The sequence below is a fragment of the Ctenopharyngodon idella genome, chromosome 14 (assembly GCF_019924925.1).
Source record: "Ctenopharyngodon idella isolate HZGC_01 chromosome 14, HZGC01, whole genome shotgun sequence".
NCBI lineage: Eukaryota > Metazoa > Chordata > Actinopteri > Cypriniformes > Xenocyprididae > Ctenopharyngodon > Ctenopharyngodon idella.
The window spans coordinates 25205603-25225746 of record NC_067233.1 but is presented as its reverse complement, the minus strand read 5'-3'; the positions used below and the strand labels follow the sequence as shown (position 1 = coordinate 25225746).

Here is a 20144-nt window from a genome sequence, read left to right as displayed (position 1 = left end):
TGGATGTGTGAGTTTGGTGTGGCGGAACTTGACTGGCCTGCACAGAGTCCTGACCTCAACCCGATAGAACACCTTTGGGATGAATTAGAGCGGAGACTGTGAGCCAGGCCTTCTCATCAACATCACTGCCTGACCTCACAAATGCACTTCTAGAAGAATGGTCAAAAATTCCTATAAACACACTCCTAAACCTTGTGGAAAGCCTTCCCAGAAGAGCTGAATCTGTAATAGCTGCAAAGGGTGGGCCAACACCATATTAAACCCTACGGATTAAGAATGGGATGTCATTAAAGTTCATGTGCACGTAAAGGCAGGCGTCCCAAAGCTTTTGGCAATATAGTGTATATTCTAATGATACACACGTGAATTCTCAGATGCTGGCTTGTTTTTCTGTCCAGTCACACACTGCTTACATTTCACCATCTGCTGTGAATCGAAGTAAATGTCTGTGTTCAGATGTGACTGACTGTTCCAACACAGATGGAGGAGAATAGCCATACAAGCACAGCAAAACAAAGCAAGGAAGTCACATTGAACCTTCATTATGGCAACAACAAAAACCTGCATTGGCACTGAGGGGGAGAAGTTCCCCCCAATAATTGTAAATGGCCAAATTGTCCCCCCAAATATTTGATATTTCTTAAAGGGTTAGTTCACCCAAAAATGAAAATTCTTTCATTAATTACTCACCCTCATGTCTTTCCACACCCGTAAGACCTTCGTTCATCTTCGGAACACAAATTAAGATTTTTTTGATAAAATCCAATAGCTCAGTGAGACCTGCATTGCCAGCAAGATCATTTACTTTTTCAATACCCAGAAAGTTACTAAAAACATATTCAAAACAGTTCATGTGAGTACAGTGGTTCAACCTTAATATTATGAAGCGACAAGAATACTTTTTGTGCACCAAAAAAAAAAAAAAAAGCGACTTTATTCAACAATATCTAGTGATGGGCGATTTCAAAACACTGCTTCATGAAGCTTTGAAGCTTTACGAATCTTTTGTTTCAAATTAGTGGTTCAGAGCACGTATAAAACTGCCAAAATCACGTGAACTATTGAAATTTCGAAAAACTTATAACTTGCAATTACGAGTTTATATCTAACAATTCTGAGAAAAGAAGTCAGAATTGCGAAATATAAACTTGCAATTCCGACAAAAAAAGTCAGAATTGCGAGTTCATATCTCGCAATTCTGACTTTATTTCTCCAATTGTGAGTTTATATCTCGCAATTCTGACATTATAACTTGCAATTGCAAGTTTATACCTCACAATTCTGAGAAAATAAGTCAGAGTTGTGAGATAAAAAGTCGCAATTACCTTTTTTATTTTTTTGTTCAGTGGCGGAAACAAGCATCCATAGAATATGAAGAGAAACATGGCAAAATGTCTCGTCTTCAATTATGAATTACATAAATCACATAAATAATTCATCCTATATTCTCAATTCAAAGTAGTTTGAGTAGTCGACTAGTTTGCATGACATTGATGCTGGTTTGATATTGATATATTACTGTTGGTCATTTAACATTTCTATTGTAAAACAGTCAAATATTAATTGTTTTGCTACTTCTTATCTCATAGCTTTCACTGTTAAAAACTGAAGCGTCGCGCTGGAATTCATGTTTGGCTTCTGTGAACATAAAGCCAGCCTTCTTTGATTTAATTGAATTCAATCATTTTGTATTTGTAACTTTTAAAACTTTGTTATATTAACAACAAACAGAGCAGCATCAATATCAAATATTGGGTGGACAATTTGGCAATTTCTAATTATTGGGGGGGACTTATCCCCATCAATGGTGGTTACAGCCCTGTTTGCAGAACAAACGGTGCAGGATCACATCAAATTATCATAACATTTACCTATTACTATAATATTAAATCAGAACGAATCAAAGAGACAATGAACGCCGCAGCTCAGTATGAAATTCCCAACAGGGTCTCAAAGATCTGTATGGTACATTTTTCACTGGCACAATGATAAAACTTCCACATCCCTCACACAGTTAAAAACATGTTGGCCAGCAGCCCAGTGGCCACATATGGGATTGATTTCACTTTGCAGGTCTTCGTAAACATTCGTCATTACTTCATGTGACATTGCATAGAAACTGCTATACAGACGGCCAGCAGAACAACATCAACCATGTGACCTCACGAAACACTGGGGTCTGCAATAATGGATCATTCTCTGACAGCTCATATATCCATCAAGATTTGTGTGTATGCACTCACATATGCTGCCAGGTTTTATAACATATCCTGACTTGCATAAGTGGATTTTTGCAAAAGTCTTTTTGGCCGCAGCATGAGAAGTGTATGATGATCTATAATGATTCATTAGCCAAGGATCATGAAATAGAGACATTTTCCATCTTTTTAAGAGCGTCTGAACACGTGCAGTAACCTATTTAATGGTTTATATAAGCTCTTCATCTTGAGTATTTGAGGGAATAAGGAAAACTATCTATGTGGCTTTGTATTAAAAAAAGGCAAGAAGACATCCAAATGCATTTGAGAAGATGAACATTCAATCTTTTTAATGTCTAGATGCTCTGGCTGAAACACAAACACTAAAAATATGTTTCAAATAACATATACATAAAAATGCACAATAGCTTTCCATAAGAATCCAAAATAGATCACAGAGACAAATGATAATTTAGAGAGGAAGGCAGACAGCCACAAATTAGACAGTCAGCTTCGAGGAATTTGAAACTGACCGTCTTGCTTTTAAAATGCTGTTTTGATCACAAAGTGGATTCAACTGTTGTAAAATGCATATTAATTTTGTTTACAGTTATAAAATACCTGAAATTGCCTCAGAAACTACTTGGACAACTATATTATATAACAAAATATCTAGCGGTATAAGTATAATAAAATATAAGTGTATTAAAATATAAGTGGCATTACATATAAAGATAGAATAAGCATACTTTCACAAAAAAAAAAAAAAAAATGTTTGTTAGGTTTTAAATGATAAGAAGATAGATAAACCATTCCCATTGGAGATCTTAAAACAATAAGTATTGTGTCACTTAGAAGTTGTCAAACATTAGACGATCATGTTCATTAATGTGATGAACGACACCTGTGGACACCTGTGGTTACCTGTATGAGCTTGAGGTGAACTGACATCATATGTCCACTAAAAATCACCAAAACCAAAGAATTAAATATACAATCAAGGTGCACTAATTTTACTTATAAATGGGAGAAAGTGCAGCGCGCAATATGGAGGAATAAGTGACGCCTTTTAAATAAAAGTCCCACTGCATTCAGTGTTCTGAGACGTGCGCTTAGGACTGCACATGCATATCTAGCCTGAAAAATAAACTTTTTTAACGCTATTCTAGCATAAGAAACTACATTTATGAGACAGTTGTTGTCAGATTTCATTGGTGATTTCAAATATGAAATTTGATCGTAAGCTTGGTGAACAGCATTGGAGAATTTTATATTTTATATATTTTGTTTTTTAATTCAGTGGCATTCTAAGTGCATGTGTCCAAATGCGTTTTGCGACCACTGTGTGTAAGATGTCACAGATTCACCTGTGTGTGTGTGAAATACCGTCTCAATATGATTTCAGGTAAGTTTATCATTTTATAGACAATTGCTGTTTATTAACTAAAAAAATTAATTTTGTAGTAATCATATTGAGCACCTTAAAGGTAGGGCAGGCAATTTGTTTCTATAAACACTTTTTGTTATACTGGTAGTCTGAAACTCTCTTCACATTCTAATAGCAATCAATAATAGAAGTGGTCTAAATATTAAAACATATATATATGTTCTATGGATGTCTCAGAACCAAAAAATGTTCGTCCAATCATTACATTACATCCTGCCTGTCAACATATGCATTTCCATACCTCCGTGCACCCTGCGCGTGCAGACATCACACGTCTTCAGCATGTTTTGTAAGGTTATGTTATAGACAGATAGACACTGAGTGCCACAAACAAACAGCTGCCGCCTTTTACAGTTCTTCTTGAACCAAAACAACGAGATTATGCTGCGTTCACGCCATGTAGTAACCTTAATTACGAGACAGCAACCCATGAGGTTCTAACCGTAGCTGTTTGTCCTCAGACTCGGATTTATGCGTTTCTATGTCAACACTATCAACGCCGAAATGAATCTGCAGCAGTCAGGTGCTACAACAAAAACTCTTTAAGTTGTTTACATTCATTATTATTGTAATGTTATGTTCTCTGAAACATGAGGTAATTTAACGCTGTCTGTCTCTCATCTCATTATGCTTTGCAGACTCTGCTCATGTGTTTTGGAAGAGGCATGGCTTTGGAGAGCGTTTTGAAGGGAGGGTGGGATCTTATGCTTTCAAAGCTAGCTTGTTATTGCTATAGCCTCTCTGAAATTGCCTACCCTACCTTTAAGTTATCAATTGAACATTTGATAAATACTGTTTTTTGGACAACTATACAGTTTGATCCTTGTATCTTTGAAACATGCCCATTACCTGCTTGGCTTCTTGGCCGTAGTTCTCTGGGAAGGGAATCCCATCATGCCACACACCACACGAGAGTTCTTGGTGGTCCAGCCAGTGTTGCAGATGTGACCCCATCCTTCTTTAAACTTCACCTCGATCACTCCCTCCGTCACAGGCATACGGCCGGCATGGGCACCTGAGAGCGGACGCAGACGAATCTTCTCCATACGGTTTTCATCCACCTGCATCTAAAACAAATGCAACTCTACATCAGGACAGGTAAATGTGATATAGGATATATACTTCAAGACCAGTTTTTTCAAGTATGTGGTGAAGAAGATGAGATGAAGTCCAGTACGCATTTCTGATAGATATAAGCCTTATATTTGTTTAATTAGTCAGCTACAATCTCCAAATTAAATTTCATGCAGTATTCCATGAGTTTTTATAAAACGAGCCCATCTGTTCAGCTCATGCTAGACACGAATCATCTCACATGAGGGTTTTGGATCACTGTGCTAAGCGGCCAAACCACACCATCATTGTGCATTGGCTTGAACACTCTCTCCACCATTTACACAAGCACTTCCAAATGTCTGGCCAGCACAGTCCACAGAGTCTGCTGAGCACCTTGCCATGAGACAATCAATTGAAATCTGAATTTGGAACTTGGGTCTCAATCTCAACAAAAGGCTCAACTGCAAGGCAAAGTAGCAGCAAATCAAATCTGTACCAGTCGTCTTTCTCGTGCAATGCATTGTGGGAGTTTAACAGAGTTTCCGAAAAGATTACTGTAAAAGCTCTGGATTCTGCTTTTATTTGTTGAACTTCTGACGTCTTGGCAGACAGTTTAGTTCTTCTTTTTTTGTATAAAGAGAAAGAAAAATATATTAATATTGTTAACAAGTTCACATATAATCTTTGAATTGAATAGGATATAAACACATTTGGCTTGCTGTCTTTGGTGGAGGGCTTGAGCTCAAGATTTTTTCTGAAACACGAAGTAACACCAAGGACTTCCCTGACTGGGATAGAGAAAACCAGAAGAGAAGGTGGAGTTGGGCTGGTGGAGGGATGCCAGAAAACTGTTGCAGTGCTAAGGTAAGCGATGGCTTATATAGATTTCCTCTGATGCTGATTGTCTGGATTAAATGAACACGTTCCTCCCAAACTTTTGATATAAATTCCATTTAAAGTTAAAAAAAATAACTGACAAATGTGTTCACAAACGATGCAAGAATGAGAGTTCATGCAGATTATTAGGAAAATGCACACTACCACATGTGGGGAAATTTTTGTTGGTCCCCATGAGGAAAACAGCTTATAAATCATATGAAATAACATTTTAACAATAAACATGCATTTATGAAACAAATAGCGAGCACATTATAATTACACAGAAAGATCTTCGTACCTCAGGAAGAATATTCTTCTTGTCAATCTGTGTTTTGGAAAACATTTGTAAATTTGGATGTGAAATCAGTCATTTGCAACATTCCAGTAAAGTCAGACACATCTGATTGTGTGTAGTGAAGCACAAACAGCAGAGGTTGCCAGAGGTTTGTCTGACACCCACTCGTGTTTTCCGTGTTCCTTCTGCCTTCTGGACAAGAACACAGAAAAACTTGGCATGTGTACTGAGCAATGGCACTTCTGCACGTCCTCAACTCTCCAGCATTTCAGTCACTAATTCTCCAAGCTCTTCTATCTCTACATCTGTCTCTCTTTCTCTGGTGTGGTTCCAGCACACAGGCAGATCATCAGAGACTAATTTACAACTGAGCAAATACTTTAAGTCGGAGCAGAGTGACTCTGGCTGTGGACTCTCATTATGTGGATGTGGATGAGGGAGAAAGAGAGAGAACATAGGGGAAAGGGGGCTGAGAGAAGAAGAAAAATGAAGAAGGAAAAAGTGAAGAGATAAAAGCAGTCTGCAAACATGGCCGAAAGTTGCTAGGGTGTTCTGGGTCATGCAAGGTGGTTGCTTATTGCTCCAGGTCACAGGAACTCATATTAGATTGCTTTGAAATGTAACAGCAACACATGCCACATAAATTGAGCAATTGAGTTTACCAGAATCAGTGGCATGACATTTGATGAAAGTGATCTTTTACCTCAATGATGTTGGAATCTGCAAAGCCCGGAAGTCTCTCGTCTTTACAGACCACCCCTGCGTCCTCCTGGTGCGTGCAGTCACTGTTCCCCCAGCCACGGGACACACATTTCTCAATGCTGTTTTCCGATCCTTCACACATGACATTATCCAGCCAGATTTTACCTGCAGGGACATGGATCTTTACCAGCCAGGTCAGCTTACAACAGGAGATTCAGAAACTGATTTTCAGATATGAGAAATTAACTAAACAGCACAAACTTGACAGACTACAATAAAAATGGCATTTTGCTTATAAGATTCATTTTTAACTCACCATTGCCGACTCCATACTTGGCGCTGTGCGACCAGCTTAGTGCCTCCACGAACCCTAGATGGCGACATAGAACATGAGCGTTGGCCAAAGTGAAGTCATCATCGCAGATAGTTCCCCACTCTCCGTTGTACAACACTTCCACTCTCCCTTCGTTGTGTTTGCGGGGGTATCCGGCCAGACGAAACTTAATTTTTCCATCCTGAGAGGGTGAGGGGGTCTGGCCGAGACAGGAGGGCAGCCAGATGGCCCATAGCACCATGGCAATCACCGTATCCCACAATCCACCTCTCAGCATTGCTTGAAAGTGTGAGAGATGAAGAGAAGAGAGAAACCAAAAGAGAGAGTGATATATATATATATATATATATATATATATACACATTAATTTGCAAGGTTTTAAAATGTGCGTGAAATGATTTCCATGAAACAGGGCTGAAATACTATTAAACAATGTTAAAAATTTTATGAATTAAATTTAAAATATCATCACTGTCAGGTTGAGAAATCTCCAAACATCACTCAAGTTATAATGTTATTTTTAAATACTTATAAACAGTGTTGGGTGTAATGCATAAGTAATTACTGTAATTTAATTACTTTTCTTTTCCCTTCCCTTGAAAAAGTAAGGGATTACTCTTAATTTTTCAGTAATTTAATTACAGTAACTTATGTAACTGCATTAAATACAGTATAGACTATAGAACAATATGAAAACAGTTTAACATCAAAATTTAATGTCTAATGATAAAATGTTATGTTCTTAATGTAGCCAAACCTTCTCCCTTGATACTTTGGTCAGATCAAGAATAATTTATGCAATTTTATATTATTTATTTGAAAGAATTAAAAGAGCAGTTTGTTGTTGTTCACTAGTAACATTTGTTTAATTACAAAACAAACAAATATAGTGCATTCTAAAATTGGTTGTAATTTTTCAGATTATTTTTGACTGCATTACAGTATGACTAAACGTTGCTTTGGAATTATATTCATTGTGAAAAGTGATACATTCATTTTTCATTTTATTCAAGTGGGTGGTAAAAAAATAACGTAATATGAAATAAATATTTCCAGATAATAATTTTAAAAAAATTGCTTTGGCATTAGGGGCTATATAAAAGCCAATTATTCAAGGGTGTAGTTTTGGTTTGAACATTAGGTAAAAAATGACAAAAAATGTGCATAAAAATGTGGTCTGAGTTTCACAAACAAAAACCGCAGACAGGCTGAATGAAAATTTAAATCCACTCTCTGTCAGTAGGTGGCGCTTATGGAACAGCAGAAATAGAGCTGTTTCCTCGGTAACCTCAGTAAACAAAGCAGAGCTGCTTATAAACATTACATGGAGGGAAGATGAAAAGAAAATGGCATTAAAACTTTTCTCAAGTCAGTCAGTTCCCTTCAGAGATGCATTCATAGAATTCATTCATACTTTAAGGTTGTAAAACCTCTCACTTCCTATGCTGCATGCCTGTGTCTGCGTTAGACTGTTGCTTACTTTCATTTTAATAATTATAAAAATATTAAACTGTGAAATACTAACCGACAGAAATTGCATCATGGTTTATATGATGTTTTATATTATTTAAGCACCTGTAAGCTTATCAGTTTGACAGAATTTTCTACTTCAATGTGTCATAAGAAGTCAAACTATTTTTTTTTTCTTTTTTTATCATAGCATTTATGAAAAAATAGCAACCTACACATGAACAATAGCTACAACAATAGCTAGTGAGTAGCTAGTGAAAATATATTCCCTTAATAGATTGTAAATTCTACAAGTTAGCCAAATTTACCACAATTAATGCAACAAAACGTGATAAATTCTAGTAAGAGTGATTCATGAATAGCTTCCCTAATAAATATTGGTGCAAGATGATGTTTTTCCTCTTTTCATCAGTCTTTTGTTAATTTTATTCATCAGTCTAACGTTAGATCATCTTTGACTTTCTCTACAGCGTTAGAGTGTTTAACTTTCAAATGGATCAAACATTTTATCATCAGTGTCACGATAGGAATGGCTCGTGGAAATCATAGGCCTATCACACTTTTGGAGCGTGATAAGATTCAGATGAGGCCTATATGGTGATTCGCGCGCCACTGACACATTAAATAAACCGGGCTTCAGTTGCGCTGATGGTCTTTTGCACTTATAAAAGCTCCGAACGCATGATGTATATAATTAATTAATAGTCTTATTCGCTCACCACCATATTTCTCATGCCGTGTCCGCTGCAGTGAGAGATCTGCTCAATGCACCGCTCAAAACACCGAGCGGCTTTGATCGGAGATCTCTCATTGCAGCGCGAACACGCACAGTCAGGACTGATTTTTTATTCGATGATGGGCAGGAAAAGGTAGAATGATAGAAGTGCTAATGCACCAATTACAACAAAGAATCCCGAGTTTACGCAACAGCATTGGACACACAGTTAAAGGGGAAGCTAACATAACAATAGATGGACTTTCGACGCGAAAAACATAAGTGGGTATACGCAAATTGTGATACTTGGAAGTAGTAATACGCAAACAGCCCTGGGCAACAAGTAAGTATACGGCGTATACGTGCGTATGGCCCCGACTACACCACTGGTAATAAGTAATGCAAAACTTTTTAGAGAGAGTAATTAGTAGCCTACAGTAATATAATGACACTGTTGAATATGTAATTAGTAGCTACATTCTAAAATTGGCTGGGTTATTTTTTACCCAGACTACTTCTGCCTGTTGTGTCATTTAGTAACTTCAAATTTAAAACTGGATCAGTTTGTCAACGGTCATTTTGTCTCCTGTCCTGAAAGAAAATGTCCTGAGTTCAGTTCAACTTTTATGAAGAGACACGATCGCTTTATGTGATTATATGATATTCTCAATAGTGTGTTGGCGTTGCAAGTTTTTAACTATATAAGAACTATTTTATTGATTAATCAACAGGCGTTATGATCACATTTTACTTGACAGTGCCATTGAATCATGATGCCCTTTCGTGAATGAATCATTTTTTTGAGTCGGTTCTTTTCAATGAATAGGTCAACCTATGAAGGCAACACGTTTCGCGAATCAGTTTAAATCATCCACAAGCTGAATGGTTTGACGCGGTGTTTCGGTAAAATAGTAACAAGATCACAGAAAACAAACAGAGTGCTGAATAAAGTGGATATTTACCTACTACAATGATATCAAACCAGCAAATACATCGTATCTACTGTCACTGACGAAGAAGATCGTTAATTCAACTCCCTGTGAAGCCTGAACAGTTTTGAACCTGCACTAAAAGCCTGAACTAAAAACGTACCACGATATTACCTTGAATTGGACACAAACACGGCAACTGGCAATATACTGTGTGAAATTGTTTTGTTTTCTATGAAATATGTATTAGATATTGAATGTTAATATTTTAATATTTATTAAAAAAAAAAAAAAACATAACTGACTTTTATCAAAGTCCCTTTCAGGCAAGTCATTCATTTCACTCGGCGGCCATCTTTGAAACGCCTCTCATTCAAGTCCACAGACACAATAAATATGTCATTTTTGTCTCCTATCCTGAGAGAAAACGTGCTGAGGTGATCTTCGTGAATAACTTTAAGGTTTGTATTAACTTGTATATAAAATAATTACTGTACAGGCAAAAATCATCCGTAGTTTTTCTCCTTTTTTAGTAAGTTTAGTAAGTCCGTTGTTTGCTCCACTAACGTTATCGTTTCCTAGGTTCGCTTGCAACTGCAGACTGAGCGAGAGAGACGCGACGCGGCCATATTGAAGTATCTACCGTTAAGCATAAATAATAACCATTTATGAGGTAAAATTAGCCCAGCTTTTAGTCAAAATGAGCTGACATTGGGTTAAATTGTGCAACCCAACCTGCTGGGTTAAAACGTGTAACCAGGCTTGCAGGGTTACTTTAACTTAGCATGTGTTCTTCCAATATTTAAGCAGTGCTGGGTTGCCACTTGGGTTGTTTTTAACACCTCCATTAGTGTAGTAGTATTTTTTTTTTTTTTCTCATAGTAGCTAACCCAATACTGCATGCTTATAAAATTAAAATGTGCAGTAGTAAACTGTGCATGAATGACAGCATGCATTTAAAGAGCATACTGTAGTTCAGCTGTTTCCAAACTTGGATTTACACAAATTACATCTGACCACAAGTTGGACACACTACTAAAGCAAAATATTCCTCATTATCTTTGAACATCGTCTTAACTCAAATTATACAAATATAGAGCCATGTTTAAGATCACAACACTCATTCATCAATAGTATTTCATCTTAGCGCGAAGAACATTTTAATAATCTGAAGAATCTTTTTCTATTATGAAGAAACTGTTGTGCAATGGTTCCATTGATATTAAATTTTCTTCATAGAACAGATGCCAATACCTTTATTTTCATTTTTGTATTTGTTTTATAGTGTCCACCAAAGATAGGAAACAAATAAACTTAAATAAATGCATTTAAATAAAATAATCTTATAGTGTCCATGCTCCACTTACCTAAATCCAGGAGACAGAAACTTGCACAGGTTTTCTGATAAGCCAAGTGGTTGCGGGCTCAGATCAGATCTTATCACAGTTTGATCAGTCAGTGGAAGTTTAGAGCATCAGGGGAAATCACCGTACGCTGTTGCTGTGCGCAGAGAGAGAGAGCTGGCGGGATGCAGAGGTTGAGCTGGGACTGCCGTGTATCTGCCCGTTTCACAGGTTTATTAAGAGGAGGCAGGTCTTATGTAGAGGTCTCTCTCAGAGTCAGTGAATGGAAATGTCGCGTCATGTCCTCTCCATTTCTGGCAGATGTTTTTGTTGGGTTTTTTTTTTTTTTAAATCTGGAAAGCCTCTCTGAAGATGCATGAGTGCAAGCAGCAGGAGGAGGGATGATCAAGCATTTTCTCCACTCTCTCCTTTTAATGATATTCTATTTCATATGCATTTTATGTACAATTATTCTTGCATAAACATAAAACAATTAAAGGCCAACAGCATATTCTAGACTTAATAATTAGACACCTCACCTGTGCCTGTGTAGTAGTCAACAATCCTCACCTCCAACGCAAGTCAGCTGACAACTAAGAAATAGCGCCATCTTTTGGGCACTAGTATATAGTGCCTAGAAGTTAGTGAAAAAAAATAAAAATTCTGTCATCATTTACTCACCTTCATGTCTTTCCAAACCCATAAGACTTTCGTTCATCTTCGGAACACAAATGAAGATATTTTTAATAAAATTTAAGAGATGACAGCTACGCAACTACCACTTTGATGCTTCAAAAAGCTCATAAAGAGATTGTAAAACTAATACGTCTGAATTGAGCAGTTCAGTCTTTTATGGAGAGATATCGCTTTATATGATATTCTCAATAGCGAGGTGGCGTCGTAAGTTTTCAACTATATAAAAGCTGTTTTATTGATTAATCAGCAGGCTTTATAGCATTGTTACTTGCTACAATCACATTTTTCTTGACAGTGCCATTGAATCATGATGCCCTTTCATGAATGAATCACTCTTTTGAGTCGGTTCTTTTCAGTGAATAGGTCAACACGTTTCATGAATCAGTTTAAATCATCCACAAGCTGAATCGTTTGACGCAGTGTTTTGTTAAAATAGTAACAAGAACACAGAAAACAAACAGAGCGCTGAATAAAGTGGATATTTACCTACTATTATCAATTGATATTAAACCAGCAAATACATCGTATCTACTGTCAATGATGAAGAAGTTCGTTAATTCAACTCCAGTGAAGCTTGCGAACGACTCTGTACTACAGGTAGCCTGAACAGTGTCCAGCTAAAAAAGTAGCATGATATTGCCTTGAATTGGACATAAACACAGCAACTGACAATATACTATGTGAAGATGTTTTGTTTTCTAGGAAATATATTAGATATTGACTGTTAATATTTTAATATTTATAAAAAAAGATAAGTGTCTTTTATCAAAGACCCTTTCAGGCAAGTCATTTCACTCGGCGGCCATCTTTGAAACGCCCCTCGTACAAGTCCATAGACATATTAAATACATGGCTATATCAGTTATGCAAGTACAGCTACTATCTCTTTGAATAGGGAAACATCAGATTCTCCAAAACTATTCACCAACCTTAAAATTAAATTTTTATATTTGAAATCACCAATGAAATATGACAACAAATGTCTCTAAATGCTCAAATCATGACAAAAAAATGAATTTTCTGTTGTGTGTAACTAGCTATATACATTATATTTGTCCAGCCTGTTATTGAACAAAAACTTTGTATGTATATATGTTTGTATCGGGAGAGTTTCCTTTTTAAAAAAAAAAAAAAAATTGGATGTGAAAATAATCGATATTACAAAAATAAAACAAGGCAAATATTACAGAATATGACATTAAAAAGTGTAAAAGTCACTAGTTTTTATAAAGTAATACTATCCGACATCAACACCCGCAGATGAAAAAAAACAGCGGGAGTCCGCGTCTCTCATGCCTCCTCTCAGCTCATTGGCTTATAACAGACCGCCTAAAGTGTCCGTTGGGTTTGGTGGGGGGGGTACAGGGTTGCCAGGTTGTCACAACAATTCCCGCCCAATTGCTGCTCAAAATTAGCCCAAAACTAGCCCAGTCGTGTTTCAGGGGGGTCCCCTGGTGAAAATCGCATTCCAGGTGCTAAATATCATGTTTTTTGAGATGACTTGATCTCAGTCATGTGAGAGGAGACAATGCCTCCATCGCACTATGATTGGATATGAATGGTTCGTACAATAAATCCCGCCTCTTGTTTTCGTGCTTGTTCTAGAATCAACTTGAATGAAGACAATAGCCCCTTTCACACATACAGTCTTTACTGGTAAATTACCGGTAAGAGATCATGTGCGAACAGGACCTTTTCAAAAATATAGGTAAATTGGTTCTGGCAATTTACCAGTAAGGGAAAATTACCAGAAATATGCTCTGTGTGAATGTAGAATGAAGATTACCCCTGAGAGCACGTACAAAGTCAGAACACGCTGACGTAAGAAGTCTGATTCGGGCCAATCAGAGTTCTTATGGAGATGACGTGATTACTCAGCACTGTTTACAGTAAGCTTTTTAATAGTTTTTCTATTTAAATATGCACTAGATGATCATCTTTGACCATTGCGGCACGTCTCGCAGCTTTTTCAATGTGTCACGCTTGAGACCCTGCCTTTTTTTTCCATTCATCATGATGAATGGCATGCAATTAATTTTAAAACGTATTGTATGATGGAGAAAATTCTGTATTACTGTTACTAAAAATAAAGCTGCATCTGATTATATGTTAGCTACTTGACAAAATAGTGTTTTTCTCTGAGGCATGGTAAAGCATGGTACTCGCAAAAAATCAAGAGAATTATATTTAAACAATAAGACTAAACGTGTTGAGCTATATAACAATAATTAGTTTTCTGTCTATAAATATATCAAAACAGTTGTTCCCTTGCCTATTAAAACGTGTAATATATTAAAGTGTCTTTGGTGTTTCCATGGTTTCTACAAAATAAAACCGGAAACCGAGGGTAGCGCGGGTATGACGCAATTGACAGGCGACTCCTCACATGTCCCGGAGCTTTGGTTAAAATTGCTATTTTCTCACGATTTGCAAATAGTTGTAAACATTTGGGATATTGTAAGTACTCAAGTGAACAAAATATATAACACTGGCCTAGTGGTTTTTGGATATTTTACTGCAAAAATCTTACATGTTGCACCTTTAACCAGGAAAATAAAATGTAACAGGGACATAAATTTACATTTGACATATAAAAACAAATAAAACACCACCGCACACCTCTGGTTTGTATGTATTAATGAATATAAAATGCTACTGAATAATTACCTTCTACTCCAACTCTTGTCTGATAATACCAAAGTGAAAGTTTATTCTAGGCAGCACTTTTAAATTTTGTCCTTTCTTTAATGATGCATTGAGGCAGTTTGATATGATCGACACACTGAAATACCTGCCCTTTTTCAAAAGTGTAATCCCGTGCCACCTCAAACCTTTTAAAACAGCTTGACAAGTCATGCTGACGACACCTTTCCTCTTCATTCATCTCACCGTGAGGTGTTGACTGCTGGTCTACAGAAACAGCAGTGTAGCACCACAGGAAGTCGTCTCACCCCAACCCGTAATTTAACTGCAAGCGGGTGGGTGGTGGGGGGCCAGCGGCATGCTGTGGCCTCTGTGATTGGCTTGTCTTCATTCCTCTCACACCGCCGAGGGAAAAGCAAGGCTGTGGCAAAGTGCTGTCATTTGCTGCTGTCAGTCACTGTTCAGTTTTCTACACCTCTCCAGGCTCAGAGATTTTTCAACCTCTTTCTCTTAAGTGTTTTTTTATTGAAAGTGTTTGTAACAATTTGTTTAAGCTGCTTCATAAAAAATTTCTTGTGCTGAATAATTGTGTTATGGAGCAGAGCCGCGAGGACAAACAGCTCAAGACATAACTAGATTCTTTAATTTTCTGAAAAGAATGAAAGAAAGAGTGGTGTTTGCCCATACAAAGCTTTTCAACACAATGCTAGGTTGGCGTGGATTGCCCGGGCATTTCTATGTGGTTGCTAGTGTGTTTTGGGTGGTTGCTAGTCAAGTCAAGTCACCTTTATTTATATAGTGCTTTATACAATACAGATTGTTTCAAAGCAGCTTTACAGTGATGATAACAGGAAAGTGATTCAATGATTCATTTTGGCTATACAGCAGCTCTAAAAGACAATAGTGTCATTGTGACAAGCTTAATCACTATCCTAGGACAACATGCTAAAACATGCTAGCAACATGCTAATTCATGTTAGCAACATCCTAAAAATGTTAGCAACATGTTAAATCATGTTAGGAACATGTTAATTCATGTCAACATGTCAAAAATGCTAGCAACATGTTAAAATATGTTAGCAATGTGCTAAAGAAAGCTAACAGCATGTTAATTCATGCTAGCATGTGCTAAATCACACTAGGAACATGCTAATTCATTCTAACAATGTGCTAAAACATGTTAGCAACATGGTAAAATATGTTAGCAACATGCTAATGCATGCTAGCAACATGCTAAAACATGCTATTTCATTCTAACAATGTGTGAAAACATGATAATTAATGGTAGCAACATGTTAAAACATGCTACCAACGTACCAATTCATGCTACCAATGTGTTAAAACATGTTCGCAATATACTAATTCATGCTAGCAAAATGATAAAACATGTTAACAACATGATAATTCAGGCTAACATCCTGTTAAAACATGCTAATTCATGCTAGCAATGTGATAAAACATGTTAATTCATGCAATGTGTTTTTTTTTTTTCTCTTTCCACTTCACTAAATTTAAAGCTTATAAAACTTTCAAACTTTCATACAGCTGTGTAAAGTCTACAAACTATTCAAACTAGTTTTAGTATTATTATATTATTATTGTATAATACACTCCACAGCACTTGGTGTTAGGGATTTGATATTGTGTAACCATGTCTAACTGAGTGACTTCATATGTTTGTGTTTGGTTGCATTTGATTGATGAGAATTGTTAAAATTCTGTATGTGTTGTAGTCGGTATCATATTAAATATGTTGTGCTGTCATAAAATTGTGATTTAGAACATTATATTTCACTGTCAGTACGGAAAACACATTTGTCTAAAGAAAACGTCATTATTCAAGTATATCTATCTACATATAAATGTGTGGTGGTGGTGGTGTTCTTCCTCTGGTTGATAAAGCTCTACACACTGAATATGACATTGAGTACTTCATTCACATGTACTGTGCTGCATACTTAACAGGCGCTTTACCTCATGAGCGATTATTTTAGAGGGAAGGTCAATGTCACTTCTGTGCCATCCACCATAAAATCAGCCATGCATGCTGTCTTAAGTGGCTGATGAACAGCTCTGTGTGCAGGTCTGTCTGGTGTCTATCTGAGTGTAATCATGGAGGGAAGTGTGGCCGTGGAGTGTGATGGGCTGATGGAGTCGGAATTAAAAAAAGAGGATGGACGGCGTCATGGAGCGACACTGAATCACCTGACAGGAGGGTGAAGAGGTGAGGTCGCACGAGGAGAGACATTTTCTGAAGAAAAGGTGAGTGGTTGCCAAGGTGAGGCTATGCAGTTGCTGAGGTGTTCTGAGTTTTTTAATGTGTTGCTATGTGGTTGCTAGGGTGGTTTGGATGGTTATTTACTGAACCAAGAAGAAAAGGGCCCTTCTTCAAGTTTCTATGGCCCTGTTTACACCTGGTATTAAGATGTGTTTTGGTCAATTGGATCACAAGTAGACGAGGGAGACCCATACCCGTTTACACCTGGTGTTTTGATCTGTCTCTTTTGTCCACTTTCAACCACTTCTGTCTTGATCTATGGGCAGGTAAATGTATGGGCTTTTTCAGATCTTTCAAATTAATGGATGAAATGAGCTCATGCAATTTACATATGAACGCACCTGGAGACGATGGAAAAACATACGGAGAGCAGCAGCTTTAATTTTTGCTCTGACAGCTGCAAGACCGGCCGAACGCTGTGGGTGTGTGTTAGAAATCAGGAATGGTGAGAGAACATTGTGCTTGGTACCTTTTTCATCTTCAAACTAAAATTTGAGTCCCATCTGGCTAGCGCGCTTCCCATAATGTTTACGCATTAGGTCAGTAGGTGGAGAGCAGGTGGTCTTCTGTGGCTGTTTGAACACATTCAAACACATGAACGCATCTACACTACGAAAGCAATCCGGTCGAATGCATTTCCAACTTCATCTGGAAGTAGTCGAAAGTGGACAAGCTCAAAACGATTTAGACCCCGTTTACACCTGTATTTACAACCCTCTATGGACACACTGATGCTCGAGTCACCATTGGCTGCTAGTAAAGTTTTTATTTTACTCACCAGACTTTTTACATGGAATGCAAGAACAATGCAAATGAAAAAATCTACATAAATATAATATAACATATACATTTCAGACACTATTAAAGTCAAGTAAATGGTCTGTAATAAAATAAGAACAAATGATCCAACTATAAGCAATAGCTAAAAATAAACACAACAATAGAACAAAGATGCAAATTAAATAAACAGTGCTTTTCAGGTTTTTCAGGTAGATCTAACAGTAGTTAGATACAGATTAGGTAGAGGTACAGAAATTGAACACAGGCAGCAGCAGGAATATTAGGCTGCTGTCACTTTAAGAGCTAATGCTCTTATCCAATATACTGATTTTCTTTCTCAACTGTTTACATTCACTTAAGACATAACCGATTATGTTTACTAGGATACTCGCCAAGACGGGCATTTTGACATAATTTTGAGTGGAATTGTCCGTTCAAGTGCCAGAAGACATGAAAGAGAGCTCAATTCAGTACTCACATGCTTTTAGACGTGTCTTTCTGGGTGCGTGCTTCGGATGTGCAGTTTGCACACAAAACTTCTCACACAGCGCGCTTGAGTTATCTTTCACATCTTCTTGCGCTTGAATGTTTAAATTGGCAAGGCTTAAAAACGCGTGCAAATGATAAACTTTCATGGCGACCCAGCACTGGTCCAGTCGGCACAGTGACAGTTCTGCAACGAGCCCTGCATGTGCTCTCTATTTCTCTCACTGTAGTGAGTGCGCATGTATGAGAGAGAGCTAATTTTTTGCCTGTAACTCAATTACAGACGACTGTAATGGAACAATTTACTAGCCATTGGCTAATTAAATAAATTTTTTTAGTTGCCTCTCGTGAAATTTTGTTGCATATGCGAGTGATTTACTCGCCTTGTAGAGGGTTGATTTAGCGTTGTCCACTTGTGATCCAATTCGACCAAATTGCGTCTTAATACCAGGTGTAAACAGGGCCTATGATGTTCTGGCCTCTAGGATGATGACTTGGTGTAAATTGCATTTCAGTGTAAGTCTATAGGATTTTATCATCTGCCAAGCCTGATTGCTGTCATATTGTGAATTGTCATAATGAAAAGCCATAATGATGCTTGTCTTAGCAAACAAAATACTGAGCATTTTCCAAAGAAAGATAAAAGGAGATAAATATGCAGAAAGAGGGAGAGAAAAAGGAAAACCATGTGTAAAATCTACTGTTGTTATCCCCTCTTCCAGTGTTTTTTGTTGAAAGATCTGTGATTTCCAGCTTACTATACAATTACACAGATAGAGGCAAGCTACATCATTACAATTTACGCCACCATGCTGCAATTACCATCCTCTGCTTTGTTTGATTGTGGGTATTTGTCTGTGTATAGGTAAATCTCTCACCATACACTGTCAGAAGTACACCTAACATGGGAATCACATACAAATGCTGAATATGACTGCAGATCAATTGGTTCATTCATCAACAGCAGATAGTATTTAGACACCGCCGAGGCTGCAGTCCTCAAGATCACAGTAATTACTCATTGTCAGCTCTCAGTCGAGTGATTAGCACCAAGAAACAATGGCCCTGCTTTTCAGTTTGTCCCTTGAGGATGCCTATTGTTCATCAGGAGGGACAGTGTTCCCAGAATGACAGTGATAAATAGTAAGGCACTGACATTATCGTCATCCAGATCTCCTAAAAACCATGTCTGCTGCTGTCCTTCAAGGAAGTGTCACCTCATAGCTACATAGGTTTTTATCCTTTTGATGAAGTTGCTTTAGAATTTTCTGACTGGTAATCTTTTAAAACTTTGGTGCTCATCTCAACTTTTGGTACTGAAACCCTTTAATGACCATATTGTGTTTCAAAATGTTACTTTTCTTCCAAATTGTCCTACAAGTTTTGGATCTAGGTCTAACCAACCAATAAAAATAAAAGTTTTATCTTCTGAAATGTTACATTTCAAGTTTCAAGAGTAATGGGATATACTAGCATGCACTGGTGAAGAAAGATTATTTTTGAGACTATTTGTATGATGCAGAGAAATAAGATGAAGAAGTTGTGGCCCCCTTTAACTACGTTACAAGCCAACTGTAATTGTACCCGTAATGCATTGTGATTGGACCGCTGAAAATGCTTTTGGGATTTTGAGCACCTTTACAACTTCATATAATGGAATCTCATTTCTCTCCTTAAATGTGCTTTAAAAAAAATTTCTCCACTTCCAATCCCTTTTCATTTCTTTGAGAAAGAAATGAGAAAAAGCATGTTGTTGATTTATCCATCAATGTTTTACAAATTCTGTAAATGATGGAAATGTGTCAGTTAACAGAACCTCTCATTTAATAAATGGAGATTTTCATTTTATGGGGATAATTGCAATCGGATCTCTATCAAATTACAATAGTCACA

General features: G+C 37.1%; 1 protein-coding gene and 1 long non-coding RNA gene across 4 annotated transcripts in view; one reads left to right on the top strand and one right to left on the bottom strand.

Annotated features, from left to right (window-relative positions):
* The window catches only part of loxl3a (lysyl oxidase-like 3a), a 30777-nt gene extending 18795 nt beyond the window's left edge, over positions 1–11982 (bottom strand). The window contains exons 1-4 of one of the 3 annotated variants that reach the window (XM_051918498.1): positions 11393–11982; positions 6894–7190; positions 6579–6742; positions 4495–4712 (exon numbers count right to left, since the gene is read on the bottom strand). In XM_051918498.1, coding sequence (XP_051774458.1) covers positions 4495–4712; positions 6579–6742; positions 6894–7188 — 677 coding nt within the window. In that variant the 5' untranslated portion in view covers positions 7189–7190; positions 11393–11982. The remainder of the gene's footprint in view (positions 1–4494; positions 4713–6578; positions 6743–6893; positions 7191–11392) is intronic. The other 2 variants (XM_051918497.1, XM_051918496.1) reach the window with 2 other exon arrangements.
* LOC127525722 (uncharacterized) lies at positions 10012–19558 on the top strand. Its single transcript, XR_007933403.1, has 4 exons — positions 10012–10486; positions 10608–10698; positions 16791–16969; positions 19117–19558. It is a non-coding gene; the product is annotated as an uncharacterized LOC127525722 (long non-coding RNA).
* Positions 19559–20144: the final 586 nt, after the last annotated feature.